The 26,840-nt window shown below is 39.6% G+C and overlaps 1 protein-coding gene and 1 long non-coding RNA gene across 19 annotated transcripts in view; one reads left to right on the plus strand and one right to left on the minus strand.

The window, feature by feature from the left end:
• ARHGEF10 (Rho guanine nucleotide exchange factor 10) overlaps positions 1 to 26,840 on the minus strand; it is a 109,704-nt gene that overhangs the window by 34,358 nt on the left and 48,506 nt on the right. For 14 of the 18 annotated variants that reach the window (XM_085542102.1, XM_015859320.3, XM_085542103.1 and 11 more), the window contains 5 exons: positions 25,948 to 26,093; positions 23,496 to 23,671; positions 2,615 to 2,730; positions 858 to 985; positions 244 to 344 (listed from right to left, as the gene is read on the minus strand). In XM_085542102.1, the coding sequence (XP_085398228.1) occupies positions 244 to 344; positions 858 to 985; positions 2,615 to 2,730; positions 23,496 to 23,671; positions 25,948 to 26,093 (667 nt within the window). Of the gene's footprint in view, positions 1 to 243; positions 345 to 857; positions 986 to 2,614; positions 2,731 to 17,168; positions 17,643 to 23,495; positions 23,672 to 25,947; positions 26,094 to 26,840 lie in introns of those variants that run through there. The other 4 variants (XR_014944225.1, XR_014944224.1, XR_014944226.1 and 1 more) reach the window with 3 other exon arrangements.
• Positions 18,701 to 23,071, plus strand: LOC146761545 (uncharacterized). The gene is made up of 2 exons (XR_014944227.1): positions 18,701 to 18,787; positions 22,908 to 23,071. It is a non-coding gene; the product is annotated as an uncharacterized LOC146761545 (long non-coding RNA).

Below are 26,840 nucleotides of genomic sequence, written 5' to 3' on the forward strand. Positions count from 1 at the left end.
ATGACTATTTCTCTGCCAGAAAATTAGCATCACTACCATCTGCTATTTATCATCATCACAAGGATCCATCTCCTGCAATGATGAAGACGTCCAGTTTTCTTTCCTTTTTTGTTTTATCTGTCTTCTCTGAGATGCCACTAAAATGCCATTTTTTGAGAAAGTGCTGGCAATGTAACACTGTACATCTTAAACACTGTATTGTAACTTGATAGGAAACGTAAGGCGTAAAAAACCGAGAATTACCAAGGGCTAGTTTAGCCATTTGCAGATTGTTGATCCAAGACTGTTTGATGGCAGGGGTAAATGTATTGAATACAGCTGTAAAGAAAGTAGGCCGCCCAGACCTGCAAGACAAAAAAAATAAATGAAAAACAAATACACAAAAGGCAGCGATTCTAAATGTATTACGTGTGAGATTCAGACAGGGCTAGAAAAGTCAAGCAAGACAAAATTCCACCATCTTCCAACACAAAGATAAAGGAGAGCTCAGATAGAAACTTGCAGGCTATGATAAGCTACACATCCGTCCCTCTTCTCATAGTTTACATGAAAAGGTATAAGAAGAATAATCCTCCTTGGAAAATCAATATCATAGTGGCTACTCCTTGTCAAGTGCCATCACCACAGTTCCTCTCTAATCCTGCATCAGAAACTTAAGGTTGAGGAACAGGAGAAAAACTACATGGCTGTTCTGAAACATGGAAGTTGCAAATGCTTCAGCATGAGAAAGCAATTCAGAGGCTAAGTGTTGAGAGGGGAGAACAGGAAGACCTAAAGATCCCAAATCCTCCCTGGTACATCTCTACCTGACACACAAACCCATTCAGAAAGTTTCATGATCAATAATTACTACTGACTTGTCCTGTTTTCCTGGAAGCTGCAGCTGAATTCTACAGCGATCTGCTGCTCTGATTTCATCTTCTTTTTTCAAGATCAATTTTTGTAAACCTGAGGTCCAGTCATGTGCTACCGATTGGTTTAAGTTCTGAAAAATTTAAAAAACAATGCTAAGGATCAACATTCATCTACCGACCTATTTCCAGCGAGTTAATTAACGTCACCTTTATGTACAAAGAGTCCCAAATACTTGGCTCTCATTTAGTTCTCATTTTAATCATGGATAATTTAGTTACATTTGTAAACACACTTGAAAAATGTCTGTAAAGATTGTTAATGTATCTCAGCTGATGATTTACTTGCGCACTGCTCAGATTTTGATGATACATGATTAACACTCCCAAGGATTTGTCAAACTAAGAAATGCAAATTTGCATAAGTTGCTCATACAATCCTTTTTCTTCATTACAATTAACAGCTACCAAGAATCTACAAATTCTATTTCTAAAGGAAATCTCAAGGAAGCCTCTATAAATCCCTCAGCCAATGTGTCTGTTCAAATCTTTGTGGCCAAAATGTTTATGTAGCCATCGTGGAAGCTCTGTGTAGTTGCAACCCGCTTAAGTGAGATGCCAAAACATTCATTCTCTGTAACCTAAATGTAAATTTATTCACATGCAAGAGCACATGAATTACCAATTGACAAAATGTTACAAGTATTAAAGTATTTCTCAAAATCAAACTGACCTCATTCCTCATCTAAATTACTCTAATTATTTTAAACATCTCTGTCTGGAAACCTTGAGGAAACATTACAGTTTTTAAATGTAGTTGGCTCTCACTGGCAGCAAAAGTGGAAAGGCTTTGTATATTTTGATTCTATGATTTTAGTGGATGAAAGTACTACAGTATCTATTACAGTATCTATTGTACACCTAATTCCAATAATGCAGCTGAAATTCACCTTCATATCCTGGTGAAATGTTGTCCAAACACACTGCTTCCTTCCTTTTCATCAAGTTTTATGTTCTATTTAATGCCCTTGACTCTGAAGGCAGGATATTCCAGGAGAAACTCAGCTTTCATATATACAAATATTAACTTACAGTCTATGGTGGCAGGTAGGAACTTTAAAATGTACTCAAGCATACATAAAACATTAAAAAAACAAAAGGTAAAGGAGAAAGCAACTGAAAATATATTACTGATCTATTTTTAAGTCTTATGAATGAGGAGAACAGATAATTCATTCTGAAATACTGTGCCAGTGTTCTATATCTGTTTGTTAGGACAAAGGCTAAATGAGAGGGGCGTGAAAAAAACCAAAGCAAATTGCTTTCAAAATTCATCACAACATCCATTAATGTTTTTGTGATTTGCACTTAAGTACAATTTCTCCCTAAAAGCTAGAATTATAGGCTCATACGAGCATCAAGAGCTTCCTCCAAACAACCACCCTCCTACTACCCTTGTCTAACTGTAAGAATCTAATTTCCTAAGATCAAAACATAATTCTGTTTCCATATAAGCTCATCAGCTGCTGAGGAAATGTAGACTCTTATAGTTTCTGCCTACACTTAAAAACAATGAAGCAAAACAAGATTAAAAGACAGCCGTAATCTACTTACAGCAGTAAACATTTAAAAGCAATTGAATTACCAGAGATAAAAATGATTTCTTTACAGAGAGAACATCTTCCATAGATCCTAGGGAAAAACAACTGGGATATTTTACAACAAGAATACATTTTAAAAACAAATCCAGCTTTGTTTATTACCTGATAATTTCCTTTAAGGCTGCCTATTAATTGACTAATTTGACCAACTACATTCAAATCATGTAAAAGGTTCTGCAGATCATGGTATAGTTGCCCTGGTCCCATATACAGCTTGTCTAAAATGAACAAGAACATAATGTTATATATAATAAAAGTATGTAATTCTCAGTTAAAGGAGGAAAGCATGACAAAGATAATATTATTAACAAATATTGCTACTTCTTAACACTATGATAATTAGGTTTATGAAAATAGGCTTTGCTCTTTCTAGAGCACAAAAACAACCAACACATCAATATGCAGAGAGAGTCTTCTTTACATCCAAAAACCAGTGTTCACTTCACTGCTCCAGGTGTTTTCAGTGCTCCTATAGACAGATACTTATGAAACGCATCATGGAAAGCAGTAGCAGTATATATTATTGTATACTAGCATTGCATATATGGGTGTTACCATACTCATTTCCTTTTAGTTTACTTTATATTGCCTTTTTCAGTTTGTTCATCTATTATGAAGGACAGCATCATCTGTGGCTTTAATATAAACTACCGAGTTTTCGAATCCCTGCTTGCACCTCAGTTCCCAGACATGATACTAGCAGAGAGAGGGCTACAAAACTCTTGTGGAAACAACACCCTCCCCTCCAAGCCCCACATTGACTCACACAGAGTCAGCATGTTTCCCTTTGGAATGACAGGATACAGGCTATATTATTTTTCCAGGAAACCCCTGCAGATTATTAATCTCATGCAGTGCAGTGTTCAAGCTGCAGCTCCAAGCCACAGTTTTGGAAGACAGTCTGTGGACAGCAAATCACCCTGACCAGGAGGTTTTCAAGACTGTGCTGGCAAGAATACGAAGTAGATCTGTTTCTAGCTATGTATACCATGTCTATTTGACAAGCCCTACAGCCATACAAGGAGGATGCTCTAAAAACATGATTTGAATTCTGAGCACTCCTGAGTGGACTCAGTGGCTCTTTTGTGGGTCCCTTTTGACACAGGATATTCTGTGATTCTGTTATTAATCCAAGGACTGCAGCTGGTGGAAGACCAGTAGCACTCACTGGCATGCTGCTGATCCTTGACATCCTCCTCCCCCCAGGTACCTCCACACTATGCTGCAGGAGCATGGAGGGTCCTGGCCTGCAGGCTGGCAGCATCCCAGGGATGGCCATGTTGTACTACCTGTGATGGGCAGTGAAGCCAGGTGTCAGCACTATGTGGCTGGGACCAGAATGGAATAAAAACCCAACCAGAGGCCCAACAAATGCAACAAACCAAACACAAAGTTGTCTATCATACTGATCAAGGCCATCACTGGACATTTTCATAATCTACACTACATTAAGGCAAGAATCTGTCCAAAACCTTGAAGGCTGAAATATCACAATCCCTAAGGGAAATGCTATGGGTTACTTTATTTACAAATTCTCCACTTTACTGTAGGAAAACACCATGTAAACTGGAGCCATTGCACTTGCCCAGAAAACTGAAAATTATTCTCATGCTTTTAGATGCTCTGGTAAATGGAATGAAAGGATTTCTGAGTATTGCCCTTGAGCACTGAGCAGGAACAACTGCACTTACACCATTTACCCAAGCAGAGAAAAGATGCAACTTTCATCCACTCTCCTTTGCCTGTTCTGAATGTTAATTAAAAGCACAATGGAGCCTTTCTTATCCTCACAAACAAATCAGTCTTTAGCAAAAGATCGTTATATTTACTATATACAATGGAAATAAATCCAAAGTAGACAGACCTAGAAGGAAGAGCCTTTAGATGCTGTTCAGAATTTCTTTTCCTATACAAAATTTTCACACTTCTGTATTTGCAGACCATGAACTTTCATTAAGCTGCATTTTCACTTTCTCCAATCCAAATACTTGAAAAAACATGTGAAAATCTCTCCTTGAATCTCTCTATCTAGCTATCGCCCTTCTGCCCTGGAGGTCCTAAGCAGGCAGAAAATGAAGCAGAAAAATAACTGAGATCATAACAACATCCTCATCAGAGGAGAATCCTCTCAGATTTCACCACTTGATTTCAGTCAGGATAATGGATTAAAAGTTACAGCAACTTCGCCACTGAATTGGGTTCTGAAAGGGTTACTCATAACATCTTTTAAAACAGGATTAGCTTGTAGGATCCTTGGTGGCTAACAATGTGTTAACTACCTGTTGACTTAGCTCAGAATTGCCTGATGGATGACTTTTCCTGGGTGAAGCAGGTAATGCAGTCTGTTTATCAGATGTGTTTCTCAGTGCAGAGCTAAGTTCTAAGTTTTATAAGTTTAAGTATATAAGTTTTAAGTTCTGCCCACTTAAAATGTTCCCTGATCAGTACAATGTTGGTTAGCTCAGATGCGTGTTCTCTCTTTTTCACCATAGAAAGCACTGATAAACACTTGACTTCATTCCAATGCAGATGATATGGTAGCTTTTTGGGTTTTTTTTGTACTTTGAAAAGTTTTAGAAATGACAAAGTCATTTCCTTCCCATTTCTAAGCCACTCCTGCTACCAAGCTGCAAAACAATTTTATTTTCCAATCTGGGGGAAATAAAAAAGCAACACAGGAATTTAGGGATAGTGCTTCCCATCTCCACACATCCTACATGCTGCAAAGAACAGTGTGCTGGGGTAGAAGGAAAATGCTGCAAGCAATAACCACGAACCCCACTTACGATGCAAAGTTTTGCATTCCGCCTACAGATCAAGGGTAAAATCTTGGCCACATCCAAGTTAGTAGAGGAATCTTTTCATCAAACCCTTTGTTGCTAAGATATCACCAGAAGAATTTGTGCCTCCTTGTAACAGGCAAGTTTAGTGCCAGCAACCAAAAATTCATGCGAAATGCCTAACCTCTTACTCAGCATTATTTTCAGAAGTATTCAAGACAGATCCATGAAAAAAAAATAAAAAATAAAAAATCTATCCATTACTTTAAAGGGAAGAAAGAAAAGTTCAATTTTTGCTGCTAAGTTAAACTGCTCCACGGTTGAATTTATGTGAGCGTAAGACTAAAACTTATACCTGCTCATTTCCCAGCTCTGGACCATCATGGTAAATTTACCAGCTTTACCCAATTTGAAGTAATTATAATTGAAGCAGAAGCAATTTCAGCCCATTAACATCAATCCACTCATAAAGCCTGCAGGAAACTCCCTGGGTGTGGTTAAATTCTGCTTAACTTAGTTCAGGCAAAATTAGTATTTGTGCATAAATATACGTATATAAAAAATGACTTGGATGTGGTCAGAGGGGAAAATGACTCCTTACCATCTTTAACTAGAGGAGCTCTGTCATGCTCTAGGATCAACCCAAACCAGTACCTGAACTGAAGAGTCACTGCACTGGTGTTTTTCTCTTCCTAGTAGCTGGCCTTTCTGTGAGCACCCCTAGCTGACCCACTCTGCACTGCACTGGCATACCCTTGTTCTGCCATGGAATAAGGCCAGCAGCTGCAGCTTGTGGGAATCAAATGTTGTTTCTGCATTTAGAATAAGATAAGAATATTTTATTTCAAGGTCTCATTATGTAAGTGAAGCAGTTTGTAGTTATTAGGTAGAAGTTATTACGTACAAAGACTGCAGCTCCTGTCTGTCCAGCTGTCTGAAATAGAACTAACAATATGCCTGTATAAACTAGCAACAATGTATGTTTTAGTGTTTTGTTGTACGCATTGTAAAAATATGCAAGTCCTGACATACCTTAGGATGTGCCTGAAGAGATATCGGGAAGGACTGGAATCACCCCCTCCCCGGGCTCTTTGTTTAACAAAGGCCTCTAGGACAGAATGGAAGAAGCTTTGAAGGCAATCAACATATCAATACGATAAGAGTACCGAGACATCTTGGAGACAGAAACAGCAGGACGGCGACTGACAAGATAGCAAGTGAACTAACAAATTTAACAAATGCAAACCTCGGGTAAAATTGTAATACCCAACCAAAGGGGAGATGGGAGGGGAAAACATCTGGGAGAAAAGGTATAAAAACTGTAACATCATGTCCATAAGTGCGCTTCTGCCATCAGGGCGCCCGCCATTGCAATCGCGAATAAAAACTGCTTTTTATTAGAGATACCGTCCTGACCAAAATTTATTGAGGATATTTCCAACAATTTGGGGGCTCGTCCGGGATTCATTATCGCTTCTTGGGGTGTCCCCCACTGCACTGGACAGGATAAGTGCACTCCGCTGATTTTAGCGGTCCTGTCTGGGTGGTGAGGTGACTTCTCAGGACAGCCGATGGGAAACCGAGATTGTTACATAAAGGACGGACTCTGTGAAAGCCAAGGGGCTAGGCTGGCACAGGTGTTAACCCTTGCAGACCCGGAAAAATTCGTGCACGGATCAAGGTAAGGGAATTTAATTCTTATCTTGGGTTGAGACTCTTGAGTGTGTGTGGCTGAGACGCACTTCTAGTGCGAAGTGAGTGCGGAGTCCCAATCCGCGGTTCCGTTGTCCCGCGAGGGGCACGGCCGGAGACGGACGAAGCGGCTGCGGTGCTGAAAGCGAGAGTCTCGGGAGGGAGCTGTTGGTGTACGGTACCCTGCGCACTTGACGAAGTGCCAGCAGTACACCCCTATTTAATCCCAGAGACGGAGCGGGTGCTCCCGAGGGATTGGGCCCAAAAATCCGAGAATCGGAGTGACATGTGAGCTGGGTAGTTCACAGTAGCACTCCGGAGGGATGGGTAATAGGAGCTCCGTATAACAGGGTAAAAGGGTCCCTAACACTGTGCCCAAAGATAGCCCCTTGGGAAAGATACTACAGAATTGAAAAAAAATGATCCCAAAACCATGGACAAGGATAGGGAAAAGATGTTTAAAATATTGTGCACAGATGTGGCCTAGAGAGCCACTACAGGGAAAATCAATATTTTGGCCAAAATATGGATCTGATAAAGGTTGGGTCTGTCAGATCTTGAATTTATGTGTAAAGAACAAAACCCCTTTTCAAAGAAAGAATCAGAATATGCTGCCTGCGGGGCGAGTGCGGAGTCCCGACCCGCGGTACGGCCGGGGACGGACGATGCGAAAGGCCTCTATGTTCTACATGTTACGATGTTTTTGTATTTGTTACGTTGTTTTTGTCTTATTAATTGTTGTTAGTATTGTGGCAATTGTAACACACATATTAGTGAAGTGCATATGGAGTCGGGTGGGGGAAAAAGCCCACAAAAGGCAAACCACAATTAGTATCGAGAACCTGTTGCTTTTGTTGTAGAAAATACCGCGGTTTAAATGTGATAATGATCCAGATTAGAGAAACAATAGGGTTGTGTTACCTCCGCTTTAACATGTTAACTTTACGAAATTTGTTTTTGAACCATTGTTCCCCCTCCTCGTGTGTGTATGAACATAAGGGAAAGAGATACCTTAGAAAATCTCTTAGGATGTATATTGGCATGTTGGAGGGATATTGCTGGGGAACCGGGAGGGACTCTAAGCAAGAACACCCTCATCAAATAATGTAATAATTGGTGGTTAGTGTCTAAGTTGGGGGACGGGTTAAAATGATTCCAAGACCGGGAAAAAGGATAGGGATAAAGATGAAATTGGGAATCAAGAAAAAAAAAAAAAAAAAAAAAAATGAAATGTGGCCATAAAGATAAGGGTGGAACAGCCCAAGGAATTGAATGATATGGATTGCTAAGGGAAAGTTAAATGGTATTAAGGATGTTTGTGGAAACTGAAAAATTGTACTGTTTGATATGTGGGTTTTGAAGGGAATGGGACAAACTGCTTTGATGGTATAAGGAAGTGTAATTGCTATTGGTATACAGAAGTATAATTGAGGGTGTGTCAAAGTGTAACTGAAGGTACAAATAGCGAAATCGTGTACAAAGGAAAAAGGGTTAAAGAGAAAGTGAGTTTATCTGTGCTGGTATGAGAGCGACCCCCTGTATTGTTTCCCCCCCCCTTTGCAAGAACTCCTGGAGTGAGAGAGAGCAGGGTACAGAAACTGTTGCTGTAAGCAGCAAAAGGGGGAGAGGGGGAGGTGGGGAGGAGGGGGCAATGGAAGTGAGAATAGCCTTCATGTGCAGAGATGTAGGAAACCTGAAATCCCAGTGTTAGCACTGGACACCTCTGGAGAGAAGGAGATGAAACTGAAGTAGGATGTTAGTAGTTTATGTAATGATGAGAGTTTGGAAAGTGAGAGTTTGGGACAGACACAGGCTGGAGGAGGAAGGACTGGCAAGGTATAACAGGGATGTCAAGACTGAAAAGAGGTTGACGATATGAAAACAGAACAAAACTGATTGACAAACAGATAGTAAGGGAATTGGTGATAATAACAGCTGTTACTGTTGTGGTGCCGGAATAGGGCCGTAGGACCCAGAGATCCCCTCAGAGAGAGGTGGGGGGAGTGGGGGCTTGAAGTGCCCAGGGAGGGCTCCGCCCCACTGGAAGGAAAGCAGTGTGCAAACTGCAACGGGAAGTTGCACCTAGGGAAGCAGGATAAAGAGATTTATTTTCTGGTGGATATGGGTGCTTCTTACTACTCATAGATGGTTTTGTAACAGTAATAGAAGCTACTGCCCAACAAGAAAAGGTTTACGGTTTTTTTTGGATTAATTAAATATAAACTAAGTAGGAATACAGAAATTCTTGTACCTGCCAGGTAACAAGCAACCTTGCCAGGTTGCTCTGGCAAGAAATTTAATAAAACTGGAGCTAAGGGTCCAACAATATTGACTGATTAAAAACTGTAAGTCTGACTTTAGCACAAATGGGGAAAAACAATGTTGTACCCCAGGAGTCACAGCAATATCAAATATGATGCACTTAGGGGTGTGGGCATCAGGGCCACACATGAAGCCCTGAATAGAAGTTAAAAGCAAGAGATTGCCCAGTCAGGGTAAAGCGGTGCCCTATAAGGATATGTAACTGTAGAAGGATAGAAGAAATAATAGATAACTTTTTGGAGTTTGGACTCCAATTTTGCAAAATTTTCTGATAGAAAGTACAATTGTTTGGTACAAGACTTGAGGGCAAGTAATAGAATTGTTGAATGCATACACTCAGTGGTGGCAAATCCATGCACTTTATTAACCCAGTTAAGGAATAAATAGGTGGTGTTTACTTTCTGGATTTGAAGGATGTTTCTTCTGCCTGCTTTGGCCAATACGGGGAGAAGAGACTCAGTTAACCAGGACAGTGTTACCCAGGGTTGTGAGAACAGCTTAATGATTTTTGAGAACTGGTCAGCTCTGAGCCTGAGATCTGGGATCCTCCATCCCAGGGTGGAACTTTACTGCAGCACGTGGATGCCACGGCAACAAAAGAGAACTGTATAATGGACTGTGAGTTTGCTGAGTTTCTTGGTTTACAGAAAAGCACAAATAACTCTAACAGCAAGTGACATATTTGGGAGATTACAGCTGGACTTTGGACCTTAAGGACTGCCAGGAAAGAAGCCATCTGCCAAACCCCTGAGCCACAAACTGCCAAGGAGCTCCATACGTTCCCAGGAATGACAGGATGATGCTGACTGTGGATACACAGCTATGGACTGATCGTAAAGTTCCAAACAACTTGATAAAGTGAGTAAGGGATGGCCAGGGTGCCTGAGGGCGGTGGCTGCACTGGTGCTCAATATTCTAGAAGCCTGTAAATCTACATTGGGCCAAAATATATCACTTTTAATATCTCATGCAGTGTTTATTGTATTGGAGGCAAAAGGGGGACATTGGATCTCACCCCAAAGATTCCCAAAAATACCAGGCCATCCTGATAGAGCAGGATGATGTAGAAATGATTGTAACTAATATTGTCAACCCAGTATCTTTCCTTAGCGGAACTCCTGAGAACCAGTATCTCCTGACTGCTTTGAAACAACTGAAGCTGCACATTGCAGCTGGTCAGTTGGACCTGAAGAACAAGCCCTTAGAAGATGCAAAAGATGCCTGCTTTACCAACAGCTACAAGGGGACTGTAAGGCAGGTTATGCAATAACTGCTACTGACCAGGACCCAGGGACTATTTTTCCAGTTCACCCATTCCAAGCCGGGGACTGGATCCTGATCCAGATGGAGAAGGAGACAAAGCTGCAGCCTGACTGGGAAGGACCACTCCAAGTACTTCTAATGACTGAAACAGCTGTGAGGACAGACGAGAAAGGATGGACTCACTACACACTGGTAAAGGCATCCACTAGCCCTGAGGTGTGGGAACTGTTGCCACAGAAAAACCTTTAAAAGATAAGAATTAGAAGGAAATCATGAAAAGTTTTTTTTATATGCATATATTTTTAATTATTATTTTAACTAACCTTTAACTTTTCCTCAAATAGGTGAATAAATTATATACGTAAGTGGGAGAATATTATAACCTATATAGAACTAATGCTCAGAAAAAGTTTTCCATGTTGTAACAAAAAGTTTTTACTGCTGTAACAGAGTGTATCCCATTCGTTATCCTGATATATATTCGTTATCCTGTTCTGGAAAATGTAAAATTTGGCAATAATGCAGGGGAGGGACCAACTGGTAGTTTTTGATATGAATAAGGGACTCTCTTGTAGTGTATGGAATAATGTATGGTGGGCAACTACCTATTGAGGCTGGACATATACACCTGGAATATTTGATACTTCATGAGCATGTAAGGGAGTTGTCCAGTGAGATTGCAAACCGTTGTAGTGTAACCCGGTAAAAATAACAATTAACAAGACTGATAGCATTATTAATACCACTTTTGGTCTTGGGGTAGATATGCATGGAAAGGATTCAACAGCGAGATTCCAGATAGCTGTGTGGGATACATTGTGAAAATATCCAAATTGTCCAGGATAGGGAAGAGCTTAAAAAGGGGGTTAGAAAATCTTCCTAAAAACCCTGCAATTGTGACAGCTAAGGAGATAAAAGATCTTAGATAAACATTTGAAATCAAAACAGGATATGGGGACAGTAATGCCTGGGTAGAATGGATTAAGTATACTGTCCAGAGTCTCAACCGTAGCAATTGCTGTGCTTGTGCATCCGGATGGCTCATAGCTCAGGTGGTACCCATTCTGCTGGGATGGACCAAGGAACCAAAGGGAATACATGCATGATTGCCTTGTACCAAGAGAAAACTGCCTGGGGAAACAGAGACTGCAGATCTCTCTCCCTCTTGTCTCCTCCAATGCCTGATACAGATGTCAAGATCCCTCCTGCAATCTCTACAGCGGTAGGTAACCATACAGCTTGCCTCTCACGGTAGGGTGTGAAGGCTACCAGGCCTATGGGAAACTTTTCCTTGTGCAGTGAGGTCTTGAATGTTATGGAGGATTCAGCAGGAAATTATTCAAGACTGGGAATCTCCAGGGCAGATCTCTGGTGGTACTGTGGGGGAAAGGTTTTATGGTCCACCCTACCATCTAACTGGGGAGGCACCTGTGCACTTGTTCAATTAGTTATAGCATTCACCCTGGCATTTGAAAAAGGAATATGAAAAATTCTGGAAGAACCAAAAGGAGTTTAGGGGTATAATTTGATGATGCAATATATATATAGATTCAATTGAGGTACCTAGAGGTGTCCCTGATAAACTTAAGGCAAGAAATCAAAATGCTGCAGGATTTGAGTCACTGTTTTGGTGGGTGACTATCAACAAGAATGTAGACTGGATTAACTACATCTATTATAATTAACCGCGATTTATAAATGATACAAAAGGTGCAATTAAGGGAATTGCAGAACAGCTAGATGCCACGAGTAGGATGGCCTGGGAAAATTGGATTGCTCTAGATATGATGCTAGCTGAAAAGTTGTGTGTGTGTGTGCAATGTTGGGAACCCACTGTTGTACCTTCATCCCCAATAACACAGATCCAGACGGCACAATAATTCATGCATTGCAGGGACTTACTACCCTTGCGAATGGATTGGCAGAAAATTCAGGAACAGATACCTCTATCACTAGATGGATGGACTTGTGGTTTGGTAAATGGAAAGGGATGATTGTTTTTATATTCTTTGATTATAGCAACAGGAGTCCTGGTGGCCATAGGATGCTGTATTATCCCCTGTGTAAGGGGCCTGGTACAGAGATCAATTGAGACAGCATAATTAAAACAAACACCAGTGAAACGACCACCATACTCAGATAAAATGATAATATTAAAGGAGATGGGTAATGAAAATAATGATATTAGAGGAGATGGAGAATGAAGGAAGTGGTGAAGAGTTCTATAAGATAATACCTTAAAGAAAAAGCAAAGCTTGCAGAAATCAACAGTGTATAAAGAAGAAAAGGGGGGATTGTGGGAATCAAATGTTGTTTCTGCATTTAGAATAAGATAAGAATATTTTATTTCAAGGTCTCATTATGTAAGTGAAGCAGTTTGTAGTTATTAGGTAGAAGTTATTACGTACAAAGACTGCAGCTCCTGTCTGTCCAGCTGTCTGAAATAGAACTAACAATATGCCTGTATAAACTAGCAACAATGTATGTTTTAGTGTTTTGTTGTACGCATTGTAAAAATATGCAAGTCCTGACATACCTTAGGATGTGCCTGAAGAGATATCGGGAAGGACTGGAATCACCCCCTCCCCGGGCTCTTTGTTTAACAAAGGCCTCTAGGACAGAATGGAAGAAGCTTTGAAGGCAATCAACATATCAATACGATAAGAGTACCGAGACATCTTGGAGACAGAAACAGCAGGACGGCGACTGACAAGATAGCAAGTGAACTAACAAATTTAACAAATGCAAACCTCGGGTAAAATTGTAATACCCAACCAAAGGGGAGATGGGAGGGGAAAACATCTGGGAGAAAAGGTATAAAAACTGTAACATCATGTCCATAAGTGCGCTTCTGCCATCAGGGCGCCCGCCATTGCAATCGCGAATAAAAGCTGCTTTTTATTAGAGATACCGTCCTGACCAAAATTTATTGAGGATATTTCCAACAAGCTCTCACTGCACAGCCAGCACAGCAGCAGCTGCTTTAATGGGTGCTGGCAGAGCACCACTCCCTTGGGATTGCCATCTATGTGGCTTCTCGCAATTTTAAATTCTCATGGGTACTACTGGCAGATTGAATATTGCAGTCCTGAACTGAACATGCCCTGTTCTTGATCTCAAAGAATTACCATGGGACTGATTTATTTACTGTGATGTTTTGTTACTTGTACACATTTTCTACAAGCTTCTGCTGTGTTCTGTTTCTCAACTGAGTTACTAATTTATGATAAATTTATGCAGCTAAAGGGAAAGAAAAGAGTGTTGCCATGCCTAGAGTAGATGCAGACACCTATGAACTAAAGGTCTGTTACTAGATAAGCAGAAATAATGGCTCAGGTGGTCCCTTCCAATTCAAAACTTCTATTTAATTCCTGATCAGGAGAATTTTTTGAAGTATTACATAAATCCAAATGGCAAGAATCTAAAACAGAAGACAGTATTAGTCTCAATAGTGCAAGTACTCTTGCAAGTATTTCTGTATTATGTGTCATACTAAAGCAAAAGACGGTTAAGATGGTTAACAAATACCCTCCTGGGTATCTCATACACTGCAAAGTAACTAATCTTGACAAGATCTGCTTTGAGCATAGTTATAGTAATGACCTTTACCCCACATGGTTCAAAAATAATCAATACAAATTGCTTTGAAAACAACTTATTGATGTGATCTGAGAACCAATGCATCAGATAAATTCAAAGTCTTTTTGAAGATTTTGAAGATTCAAATTACTTTGACTGAGAGATGCAGAGCCCTGAAATCAGGCAATGCATAATACTAAATGAAAGTTCATGAATACAGTGATAGAACAAGAGGAAATGGTTCCAAGCTTAAAGAGGGTAGATTATATTAGACATAAGGAAAAAGTCTTTTACAGTGTGGGTGGTGAGGCATTGGAACAGGATGCCCTGATATGTGGTTGATGCCCCATCCCTGGAGACTTTCAAGGCAAAACTGGATCAGGCCCTGGGCAACCTGATCTATAAAGATTCTGTGATTCCACAATTCACACGTAAAAGCTTTAGCCAAACTGAGAAAGGCGATGTTCCTGGCTAAAGCTGCAGCATCATTGAAGGGCAACACAAAGTTAATGGCCTGCTTGAAGAACATGCCAGATTTGAAGACTATGCTGAAAGGCTGATAGATCTCAAATTTGATTTGCCATTTGTGATGTGATCTTTGAAGCTGAGCACACTTACGTTGCTTCCTCCCACTGAGCCATCTGTGCGTAGCCAGGCAACATAGTGAAACATCAAGAGTTACGAAGGAAGGAAATTTGGAAAAGACTCAACCCTCGTTTTGAGCATAAAAATCATCCGGGATCTCAGAAGTCATGTATGTAGGAGGTAACTTGAAAAGCTGTTGTTGAGAAAAGCATAATGCATTGCTACTTCAACAGAATCGTGCACTCAGAACAAATAATTAAAAAACTAGTCCCTTCCACAGTGCTTAATCCCACATCTTAACTGAATACATTTGTGCAGTGTGCTGGAAAGGAAATCATCATGATACCAGATGAGTTCTTGATCACTGCACAATAAACTGGAAAGATGTCATGAGACAGTTTAGCCTAAATGTATTAAAAATGATGACGTGGCAGTAAGATATTTAAAAATATTTCCCTGCAATCAGAACTGCTCCATTGCTTTGTTTTAGATGTGGGATTTTCCTGGAAGTTTTTCAGTAATTTTCTTTAAAGGAACAGCAGAGAGAGAGCATCTCACTGTTCAGTTTATAATGTTCATTCTTCAGGAAGGATGAGGTTGGAGCCAGAGGCAGCCTTACGCCCTAAAGAAAATAGTTTCTAGTTCTCCAAAGAACTTGAGAATTAATTCACAGAAGAAAAAAAACAGAAAGCCCTAATAAGGTCCAAGTTTCGATTACTGCAATTGAGGAATTCTTCCTATACAACTTGGTATGGGATCCTGCACCTTTGAATACACTGGAATGCAAAATAGAAAGGACAAACTCCTTCTAGCTGCTATGGGTAACAACAGATTAAGAAAAATATTCTCGTTCAGATGGTCTAGTGGAATTAATTTTATTGATGCAAATAGAAAAGACGAGTTACATGATATTATGAAACTCAAGCCATCTATCTCCGCAACTGATCAACCCAGCTGGGAAAAAGATTGTGACTATTGGGAACACTGGGGATATTGTTATTTATTTAACAATTGATACCGGTGCTCATTTCTAAATACTACATCCTTTCTCTTTGAAAAAAGAAAACAAAAAACCTTTGTAACAAAACATTCCACTTTCACTGGAAAGTGGGTGGTGAAAACTGCCCTGCTGTACCCATCAGTAGCAGTATGCAGTGGAAGGCTCTCCTTATACTTTCCAAGACCTTCTGTCTCAAAATTCTTTACAAATCTTTACAAATCTTGCACCCAGTGACAAAGAAAAAATGATTTTATTTTTAGATGCTGAATGAGCTTCCTGCACACACAGTTATGTAAGCCAAGCACTTGACAGCTCCTCCCACGACATCACTCCTATTTGTGCCTTTCGCCTTGCTTACACACACTGGTCCTGTTTCCATAGGCACCTCAAGAAAGCATGCATGCAGCTTTTGTTTTCTGTTTTTCTTTTACAACACTGCTTCAATAGCCAGCTGAAATTCCAGGAAGGTACCAATAAAGTAGTCTTGGGAACCCAAAATCCCACCTTCGGGGAGGGAACCTGAAGGCAAACAAGCGCACAGATGAATGAAAAAAGAAAAGCAGACTTCTTGCCTTAACCCCATTTTGTTCTTTTATGCCTGATCAAACTCATTATCTCAATGGTTGCATACCCTGAAAAGTGTGAGCTGTAGTTCAAATCTAGTTCACTTCTGGTTTCGTAAAACTATCAGATTCAAACTCCATAAACATTTACAGGGCTGTATTGGTCTCTAGGTTTGGAAACTGAAGCAAACGGGAAACCAGGAATAATAACAGAAAACAAAAGATTAGTTGGCAGCCATCAGTTAAAAGATGAGTAGCTGTACTCACATGTAACCTTACAGCATGACCCTAAATTAGGTTTACCAATGTTATGAACAACACAGTACAGGAAGAAGCAGCACACACACTATTAAGTGACAAGCAACAAAATCCTGAGATCAGAACAACATAAACTAATGAATTCAGACTTGGGCTAAGCAGGCCTAATTACCAATACAGTCTGGACATATCATCATTATCCGACATGAGAAGCATTATCATAAACACAAGGAGACAATATTGAGCCTAACCCTTGCAAGGGAATAAATTCTAATCACTCTGCAGTCATGTAAACATTTACAAGTAATTTCTAGGAACTTTATTATTGAATCTGATAATCTGAGCTTATAAAATTCTTTAATGTATTTATTCTCACAGCCATGCAAGATATAAGTTTTTCAGGCCACTAATCACAGATAAAGAACTGAGTCTCAGAAGCCACCAATCATACATAAAACAGATCTGGGAAACAAATCTCCTAAATCTTAACTCTGGCAAGTCTTTTTAACACGCTTTGCCTTCATGACATCTCTTAATGGGTAATGACATGAATGCTGAAACCTACCTCAACATTGTGTCAGATCCGAGCACTGAAGAAACAGGTTGCACAAAAATTACTGTCCAACCACAAAACTGTTTATTCACACAGCTTGAGTATAATATCAGCACAGATATCAACAGCTTGCAACTGGAAAGATTGTGCAAAGTATCAAATGCAAGCAATTCACAGTGCTATACAACTCACAAGTAAAATTATGCAAGAACACCAAGCAAAACTTTTTAAGAGGATGAGAACTCACACATTGTCAGCATGGCTCAGGGATTATATTAAACTCTAGATAATTCTGACAGTGCAAGAAATTGTAGAGGTAAAGCACAATAAATACTTTTTCCTGGTGACAGGAACAGTTATGTCAGAAGGGAGGAAAACAGGACGTCCAACACAGTGACAGGCACGGAGCATGCAGGCAGTTGTTCTGCAGTACACCAGCAGGACAGCTGTGTTTTCCTGGGCTGTGTCCTGATTGTAGTTACAGGTCAAAGCTCTTCCCGTTCCTGGCTCTGTTCCATCATAAGGATGGAACATCCTGGAAACAAAGGGACAGTGGAGTGAAAGTAAAGAGGTACCACAGTTCTTTCACACCCCTTCCTCTTTCAGGGTCCCAGAGGGGCTGCCAGTGGAGGGTGAAAAGGAGCTGGAAACCTCTGCCCCATGAAAAGAGAGAGAAGCTGCATGCAGCCTCCATGGTGCAGCTGCATGGGATGTGAGAAGATGAACACCAACATAAACAGGCAAAGACAGTACATGTATGAACATGCTTACACAAAGAAAGTACTGCAGTAATCCTGAGACAGGCCTGCAAATTGCCAAGCTGCCAGAGGTTTCCACTGGAGTTCAGACTAAATTATCTGTAACTCATGTGGAAATCACACTGTGAGGAGCTTTACCTCCCTCTTCCATATTCCCTTGAGCATAGCTAGATTTCGGCTCATTTCACTAATCTGTGTCAAGATGTGAATGAGACTCCTGGCAAGCCAGGAAAAGGATGCAAAGAAGTGAACATGAATGTGAAGCTTGCTAAAAATCATTTGAACAGCAAAGAGAAGAGTCTGTTCCTAAGTAGGTGAGACAAAAAATGTAGCACCAGATTTATTCTATGCATAATCCACCAGCTAAAAACTTATATTCTGAACCAGTGAACTATTTCATGTCACCAGTGTGCTGTGTTTGAAGTGAGATTTATTTAAAATCTCTGGCCTTAAGTTCACATATATCAACTACAGTTTACAATTATGAATGTGTTACATCTGCTTTAGCATACAGACTAGCTTTGAAACAAAGATTTACATTATGAGTCTACAAATATATGTCAAGAGATGAAAGCTGGTTTGACTAGCAATTCATGCCATTATCATCAATTCAAAGCCTTATCACCAATGCCGGATTTGATATGTCACTTAATACATAAGTCTTGCTTACTCTGGACATTCAATTATAATAATCCATCCTTAAAGTGATGACAAAACTTACTATTTCCTTCCTATTATTTTCCTTCCTTAACCCTACAGTTCTTATTAGACAAACCTGCAAAAGTCAGCTTCAAAGGCGAAAGCTGAGTGCAGCAATTCTGCCCTTCCATTGAGTGAGTGAATGACAACAGCACAAGTGCACACTGTGGCCCATCAGACACCCCACCTGTTTCTCTGGTAACACTGAGATCTACAAGCACTGGTAAGCAGAAGGAAACTCAGAAGCATTGCGTCGTCAGTGTTGTGTTACAACTACTTTTGACAACAAACAGAAACAGCAGAGATCTAAACCACAAGCAAGTGGGAACAGGGTACAGATTTATCCTTTCAAGTCTGATCAGGAAAGTATAGAAGTCATAATTTAGCAGAGCTGAGGTTCGATTTTCTTTATGAACTGCAAGTCTGTAAAACAAAAAACAAAATTCTGTCATGAATGAAAATGTGCTAATTATTTTTATCATTTTACTGCCACCTTCTGCACTCACCATTGCACAGTATATGCTGTACAGATGGATCTTGCTCATTTTCTCTTTCATCTTTTTAATTAAAATACTTTTTTCCTTATGCAATAGCCTATGCTGCATATAACTCTTAATGAACATGATTAGCAACAGAAAGCCAAGATGCTGATGACATGCGCTGTCTTCTCACACGCTGCAATATGTTTAAGCCTCTCTGTTTCTTTGGAGTCTGTACTGCCTGGTCTGAAGTCTAACAGTGTGAAAAACTTCCATGGCTCACTTTTTGTTTTTGAGTGCATTGAGGATGAGAAAACAGAAAACTCAGTGTGGTCACCACTACTGCAACACCAAGCAGGCATTCATCTCAGCACCGAATCCACATCTGAATGCCTGTCAACAGTTTGCAGAACTTGTGAACTCAAAACAATACCCACTGGGGTCTAAGAAACAAACTCTGGACAGTTGTTCCTATATTCCTCTTCAAAAAGTAGTGAAACAGACATATTTTCAGTGACTATGTTTGTAGAAGGATGATCTACAAGTGCAGGTCACCTGCTGATTCTTCTTATCCAGCTTGGAGAAGAGAAGGCTGCGGGGTGACCTCATTGCAGCCTTTCAACTCCTGAAGGGAACTTACACCCAGGAGGGGAGTAAACTCTTCCAAAGGGCTGACAATAGCAGGACACGGGGAAATGGTTTTAAGTTAAAAGAGGGAAGATTTAGGTTGGATGTTAGAGGGAAGTTCTTCACTAGGAGAGTGGTTAGGCCCTGGAACAGGCTGCCCAGGGAGGTTGTGGATGCCCTGTCCTTGGAGGTGTTCAAGGCCAGGTTGGACGGGGTATTTATTATATTTTGCCACAAAAACAAATCAAATGTTCTCAAAACCACCTAAAATACACTTCAAATACCAATTACTGAAATACATCACAATGGTTCTGCCTGGGATACCAGAGGCTCATCCTCACAGACTTTCAAATAAGACTAACTCCAGTACAGGGAACAAGACTCGGCCTGATCTGCTCAAAGAAAAGAGATTACATAAACACAGTTTTTTCTGTTTGTACAGGAAAAAAAAAAAAAAAAAAGAAAAAAAAAAAGAAAAAAAAAAAGAAATGTGAAATGTTTTATGCTTTAAATATTGTTACAGGGAGCAAAGACAAGTAATAATTTTACTCCACTACACAGCATATTAAGTTCCATACAAATACAAGAACTCAGCAAAACAGCTGAGACTTCAGTCTTTCTCTGTGTTTGTATCTAAAAGAATTTGGTTTTGGTGCTAGGGGAGAATAAAAGGAATAAGGCAAAAGCACAAAGACAGAAAGAGCATAACAGATCAAGCTAAGAAAAATTTTTTGCTTTCCTGACACACACCCTTAGGCCACACAGCATCTCCTGAAAAATGACAAGAAAGCTTAAAAAGAGATGAACTGAACAACCTAAATGGGTTCTCCTCCAGTATTCTGAGACAAAAAAGTCTTGCACAAAGCAGAACTGAGTAAAAAGCTGGAAATGTATATAAAAAAGATGATCACACAACCCCTTTTTTTCTGCTTATAACAGTACTGAAGCATGCCTTGATTTATAGGTACTAATAAAAGTTTTCAACCTTTCACCAGTTGCATACTACAACATACACAAAATAAATTACAATTCAGCTATTACTTTCCCTATAGCACCCACAGTAAAGTCTCTATCTTTAAACTATCCCATCCTTTCATGCAGCATGGTAGATAATTTAAGGTGCCAATTACATTTAACCAAGAAGAGATAATCTTATGGCAGTTGGTTTCTCAGACCAAGGATTTTGGTGGAGACAAACATGCCACAATAAGAGAAAATTAATTAACAACCAGTAATCATCACAAGCACATAAACAGAAGCTATCAGGAATCCTTGCTGATCACAGCAGTAATGTGAGAGTCTCAGCCTTAACGGTATTTAACCTAGAGCGCTGCAGATAAAAATGTTCCTTTCTCAGTTCTCCAGAAGTAGAAGAGGTGACTCCCACTATTTAATGCTTTTACACAGAATCATCACTGCTCTGCATCCCTCCAGTTCACATTAACTGGAAACAAGAGCTAAAATCAAAGCTCTATAAGATTATAACTTATGGGAATTCAGGATTTTGCCTGTAGCATCCCAAAATGCTACTGAACAAGCTGTTTTGATCCTGGACAGATTACAACCACATTCTATGAGGCCACAGCAGTATTTTGGTATACTTCTAAATCAGAAGGGAACATAATTTTATGGTGATTAGGTCATATTTAATGCTTTATCATTTGTGGTCAATGCAATTATTTTTTTTAATGTGATGATGACATAATCTTTATCACCGTAGTGCTGCACTGTCAGTGAAATTTTTGGTGAAATTCTTGCCAAAAATAAGCAACAGAGAGCAATTACACAGTCTTAACATCTCTTCCTCTCTACAAGAAGACTATTTTCTCAGCTTCTTTAATCTTCAGCAGCCACGAAAACTAGAACTAAGGGGACACCTCTACAGAAAAACTAATGTAATTAAGTGTCTTTTCAAACTTGCCTACAGAGGCCAGTTCAAGCAAATCTGCATTTGCTGTAATAGCCTGTCTTGACAGCACCACAGGTGAACAGCAAAACTACACTCCTTCCCTTTCATAAACAATTACCTTTTATTTAGTTGGATCATCTGGGATAAATGCTTGATTAAAACTGAGGGAAGATTTATTCATTTCTATAATTAGTATCCTTCATATGATTTTTTAATTATTACCTTTTGATCTTTTCCATTAGAAAACTGAATTAATTCTGTGATCAGAGCTTAGTAAGAGAACAGTCAGTTCTGTTTGCTTTTTATCTATGGAGCACTATTTAAGCTAATGTTTGAGACAACAAATGATGTGCTAAGTGCTAAGTCATTTTATCTGTGAAGTCACCACATACCGTAAAATTCAAGCAAGTTCTACAGGATGGTTTGGATAAAGGTTTTCCTTTCCCCCCCCTCATCTCCCACTTCCCCGTCTGATATTGCTGACTTGGAAAGACTTGGTATTTTCAGCCATGAAGCTGCTGCACAAATCTGCACAACTGTTCCACCCACATGCTCCTACAAGAGAAACTCTGATTCTAATTAATACGCTCCCCTTACGCACTTTATTCTTGGTGTCATGCTTAGAGCAGGAGATAAAATAGAGCTCTCATATCATTGTTTAAGCAGCCCCTTAATGTTTTAAAGAAGTTACAAGAATAAAGACATCCTTGAAAATGAGACGCAAGTACTCATAAAAGTGTGAGGCTGTTCGCAAAGGGAGGAGGAAGAAGGCTCAACACTAACTGTCACTAAAAACAAGGAGGGTATTAAATGCTGCAGCTGTACCTAAGACAGTTCTAAAACATAACAGAAAATTCATGAGGCAAAGAGAGCAATATAAATAAATGTAGTGTGAAAATTGTCCAAGCCCGCACTGAAAGCAATCTAAATTACAATCCATTAACAGGAATCACAATCTAGATACACTACATATGCTTAAAAATACAATATTTAGACAAAATACATGAAAATAACTCCTTACACATAAAAGGCACGCTACTGCGTAAACTTCTGAAACTCATATATCTCTTGAGGGTAGTTGGCAAGCTTACAGAAGGGATTAATGAGCAGAAAGAGTTTGCAAACTTCAGAGCCAGAAGTCAGTTTTGGAGAGAGGCTGGGAGAAAGTTACCTATTGGCATATAGTTTCAAAAACATTCATTGAAGTTAATGTTAAGTGTTCTTTTATTTTTTCCTGAACTTGATATTGTGTTTGGAGGATACTACCCACTTCACAGAAATAACTTCTACCCTCCAGTAACAATTGTATCCAACCTCTTTTTCCACAGCAGCAGGATGGCTTGCCATCTTCACAGAAGAGAAACTCCTCGCTTTAACTATGGAATGAGAACATTTGCACAGCCACGGGACAGCATACCACACCAAAGCAAACTTTTTTGCATGTACATACACATCCATGCCTTAAAACTCTAAAACCATTTATGCATTCATGCATAAAACCCTGAAATAGGACAAATACAAGAAATTCATTCTGCAAGGTGAGAGATTGTCTATCACTTTGTGGACTCCTGGTTTACAAAGAAAGAGGCTGCATTATTGTCATGTTACAGAACTCTTCATGCACCACATGTTTTGTATTCCACATTGTAGTTCATTGCAACTAAAATTTAGATTTATAAGATTTATAAATTTATAAGTGTAGAACAGCTGTCACTTGTGTCACTTTGTGTGCCCCGGTGGCACAGTGGTAGGAATGTCGCTTTGCAACACTGGGGCCCGGGTTCAAGTCCCCCTGTGGCGCAAGTGGTAGAAGTGCCGCTCTGCTACACAGAGGCTCAAATCCCAGGGGTTGGACTCGATGATCTCTAAGGTCCCTTCCAACCTGCACGAGACTATGAGACTATGATGATACTTACTTGGCTTAGAGTTAACAATAACGTTTTCAGCAGAGTGCTGGGGTGGAAACCTGCAGTTTTCTCCTTGGCCTTCACTGCTCCCATACTCTATGACTTCCACTTGTCCCAGTGGTACGCTCCATTTTAATAAATACCTCTGGCCAGTTGTCATAGTGCCACTGCTTTCATAGGAAGTGCTGAAAGATACACAAATCATTGCAGCGACAGGTCACTGTGTTTTATGGCATCCTATTTATTAACCTTTAAAATCTGCTGTTTATCAGCACGAGTTCTATGCACAACTTTAAACAAACACACGCATCAGGATGACTTTTGTGACTAACTTATGCTGTGAGCACAAAGATTAGCTGTGCAGGTGCATATAAACTTATTTCATACAGCACAGGACTACCAACATCAGACCCTCTATTTTGTTACTTTTATAACAAAGCATCAGTTACCATCTATTAAGGTCAACATGCATTTGAACACCTTAAGTGCTCAGGCAATACTGCCATTTCACCTTTCCCTGATTCTTTTGTCTTTTAGGACAATACCTGCAACAGTGTCAAATAGTAGTAACTGCTACATATAGAAAAGTCTGGATGGTGGGACCTTCGAGTGACCACCACCAGGAGGAGGAAGGTTAAGGCAACCTCCCAAAGGCTGCCTAGCTAACATTTCAGCTGTGCCTTACAGCCCAAGATGTTCTTTGTAGCAGACCTTTTGTAATCACTGTGATTTCTCAGAGCCATTTATATGGGAGCTGCTGCTAACAGAAATGTATATCACAACAGGAATCTCAGAAGAAACAGCATGTTTTGGAAGTTCACTTGAAATAGAAATGGTATTAATGCTACTTTTCATTTGTTTCTTTTATTCCTTTCATTCTTTATTCACACATTCAATCACGTGTAGCAAACATCTATTACTAAGTACAAAAGAGGCTAAAGGAAGAAAAAATGTTGGCTGAGATGGCTAAAATCTACAAGTTAAAAGCTTGAGATAAATCAGTCTGGTGTATTTACTTGGAACAGTATCTGAATCCCAAGGTTCAGCTAGTCAGCTACCTATTCACAACACAGTCAAGCTTTTGTTTCAATGAAGAGGCTCATATGAACAGAAATAACACAAGTGCCAGAAATTAAATCAATATTTACGAACTACAGATCCAGTTCAAAAGAAAGAAAACAACAGCAGGACACAGCTGTTTAGCTGCTAGGAATAGTATCCACCTCATCCAACTCGTGCTTCTTAAAAGTTAGGTCTCCAGTTCAGGCCAGCCATCTAGACTACATATGAAGGACCTACAGAGGGTGGTGAACTCTGTAGAAGTATGTCTCTTGCCAGCTATAGAAAATTAGTTTGGAACTAATGGTCCCCAGCCTCCTGGGATACTTGACTATTTCTGTGAAGACTGACAAAAAGTGGTTAAGAAAACTGAGCTGATTCCACCTGCACATGTAAAGTTTCTAAAGAAGCCTCAATCTCCAGGGGTTGATTTGTAGGTATGCGTATATCAGGGAGTTTGAAAACGGCTGATGCTCAACAAATCAAGAGGTGCATTCGATAATGTTCATCTCTTTGGACCAAAAATTCTGGACTGGATACTGGTGTAACACATGAAATTTGGTAGATGATCTCTTTCAGTCCCTAAAATGCTTGTGTATTTTCTGAAGTACAGTCACTACATGGCACTTTTTACTCACTGACATGAGACCAAGCATACGCAGAAATGAAAAAAAATCTGTACTGTATTTACACTTCACTCATGAACTAACATATCAACTCATAATATCCTTAAGAAAATCTGTAAGATTCAGTCTACAATTTCTCTGTCAGAATGTACCAACACATAAAGGTTTTTATGATACAAGCAAGACTGGAATGTGAGCATGACCTTGACATACACGGTGGTATATGAACACTAATAGCTACTGCCAACTAAAACAGAAAGCATGATGGAAAAATGCCTTCTTCAAAGTACCTCAGCTTTCAACCTTCAGTGTTTGGTCTCAGAGATAAAAACCTTTCCCCAGCTGGAATTTCTTTAGTAAGTTCCAGCTTTTTTCTGGCTACATGCATTAGCTTTGGTTCTTGTTTTGTTTTAATTTGGAAACTCTGTCAAGTTACAGATGTGTGACAGCGTGAATTTAAGGAAGAAGAGAGAAAAAAAAAGCCTACTGCAGCATGCCTCCATTCCACTCAATGCTAATGCACATGAGTGATTAAACAGCATAGGACATTTTTACCTGTATTTCCAACTTATTTTATATATATATATATATATATATATATATATATATATATATATATAAGCATTAATTTATTATTGAGCTAGGTATGAAATGTAGCTGTCTATTCATCATGATAACTAAGAAAAATCATTAGCCACAGCAAAAACAAAAAGTTTTTTCATTGTCATTTTTTTGCAGCTTAAGCTTTGATTTAAAACACATGAATGAAGCCTTACCGCACGTTTACTGTTGCGCACATCAGCACATCGTTTAACATGAAAAGCCGTCGCTCTTTGGTTTTGATAATTTCTCCCTTGTCATTGTAAACTGTTTCAACCATATCATCAGTCCGTATGAGGTACCTGTTTCCACTGCTGAGTAGCTAGGTTTTAAAAACAATCAATGTTCCGTATTATATATGTTATACAGTATACCTGACATTCAGTGCAAAAAAGATAAAACACAATCATTCGCCATAATAATATAAATGATTACGGGTGGGTTTGCCAAATAAATTAAGCATTTATACTTATTTTCTTTTGCCGAAAAGTTTACAGCAGCAGTAACATATGCCCTAGAAGCATGGTTTGCAGGGGTCTGCAGTCTTAATAAGGAACCTTCAGTTCCCTTTGAAAGACTTCATACCACTGAATGATTCCTAGTGAGAAAAAATTACAACTTCCACAGTTTCTGTTGTTTCCATCTCTCGTTTCTTCTTTCACAGTGCATTTAAATGCTGTGCACAGTTCCAGGCTTCCCAAAGGGATGTGTCCCATAGGAGCGGGTGGAGAAAGAGTGCTTTTGCCTTCTCTGTCTCCACTGGCTCTCAAAGTCAGCCAGGGAGTGCAGCTGACATATTTCCACAGACTGCCAAGACTATGACATGTACAAAAGACGTATGACATGTAAATTGTTCCTGCAATTTTCTTTCAAGTGCTGATGCTCCACAACGTGTGCAAGAACAAGCCAGTTCCTCACAGGTCAAAGACATCTCTGTAGCAGCCAAAAGAACAAAACAGTCCGTAACTCACTTGCTTCCTATCTCTCCACATCCTTCCCCGCCTGTTTCACCATTTTGCACTGTTCCAAATTTGTATTAGCAAATATTAGGTCACAAGGCATATCTCAC

This window comes from Coturnix japonica, chromosome 3 (assembly GCF_054131305.1).
Source record: "Coturnix japonica strain WE chromosome 3, WE-NBRP24, whole genome shotgun sequence".
Taxonomy (NCBI): Eukaryota; Metazoa; Chordata; class Aves; order Galliformes; family Phasianidae; genus Coturnix; species Coturnix japonica.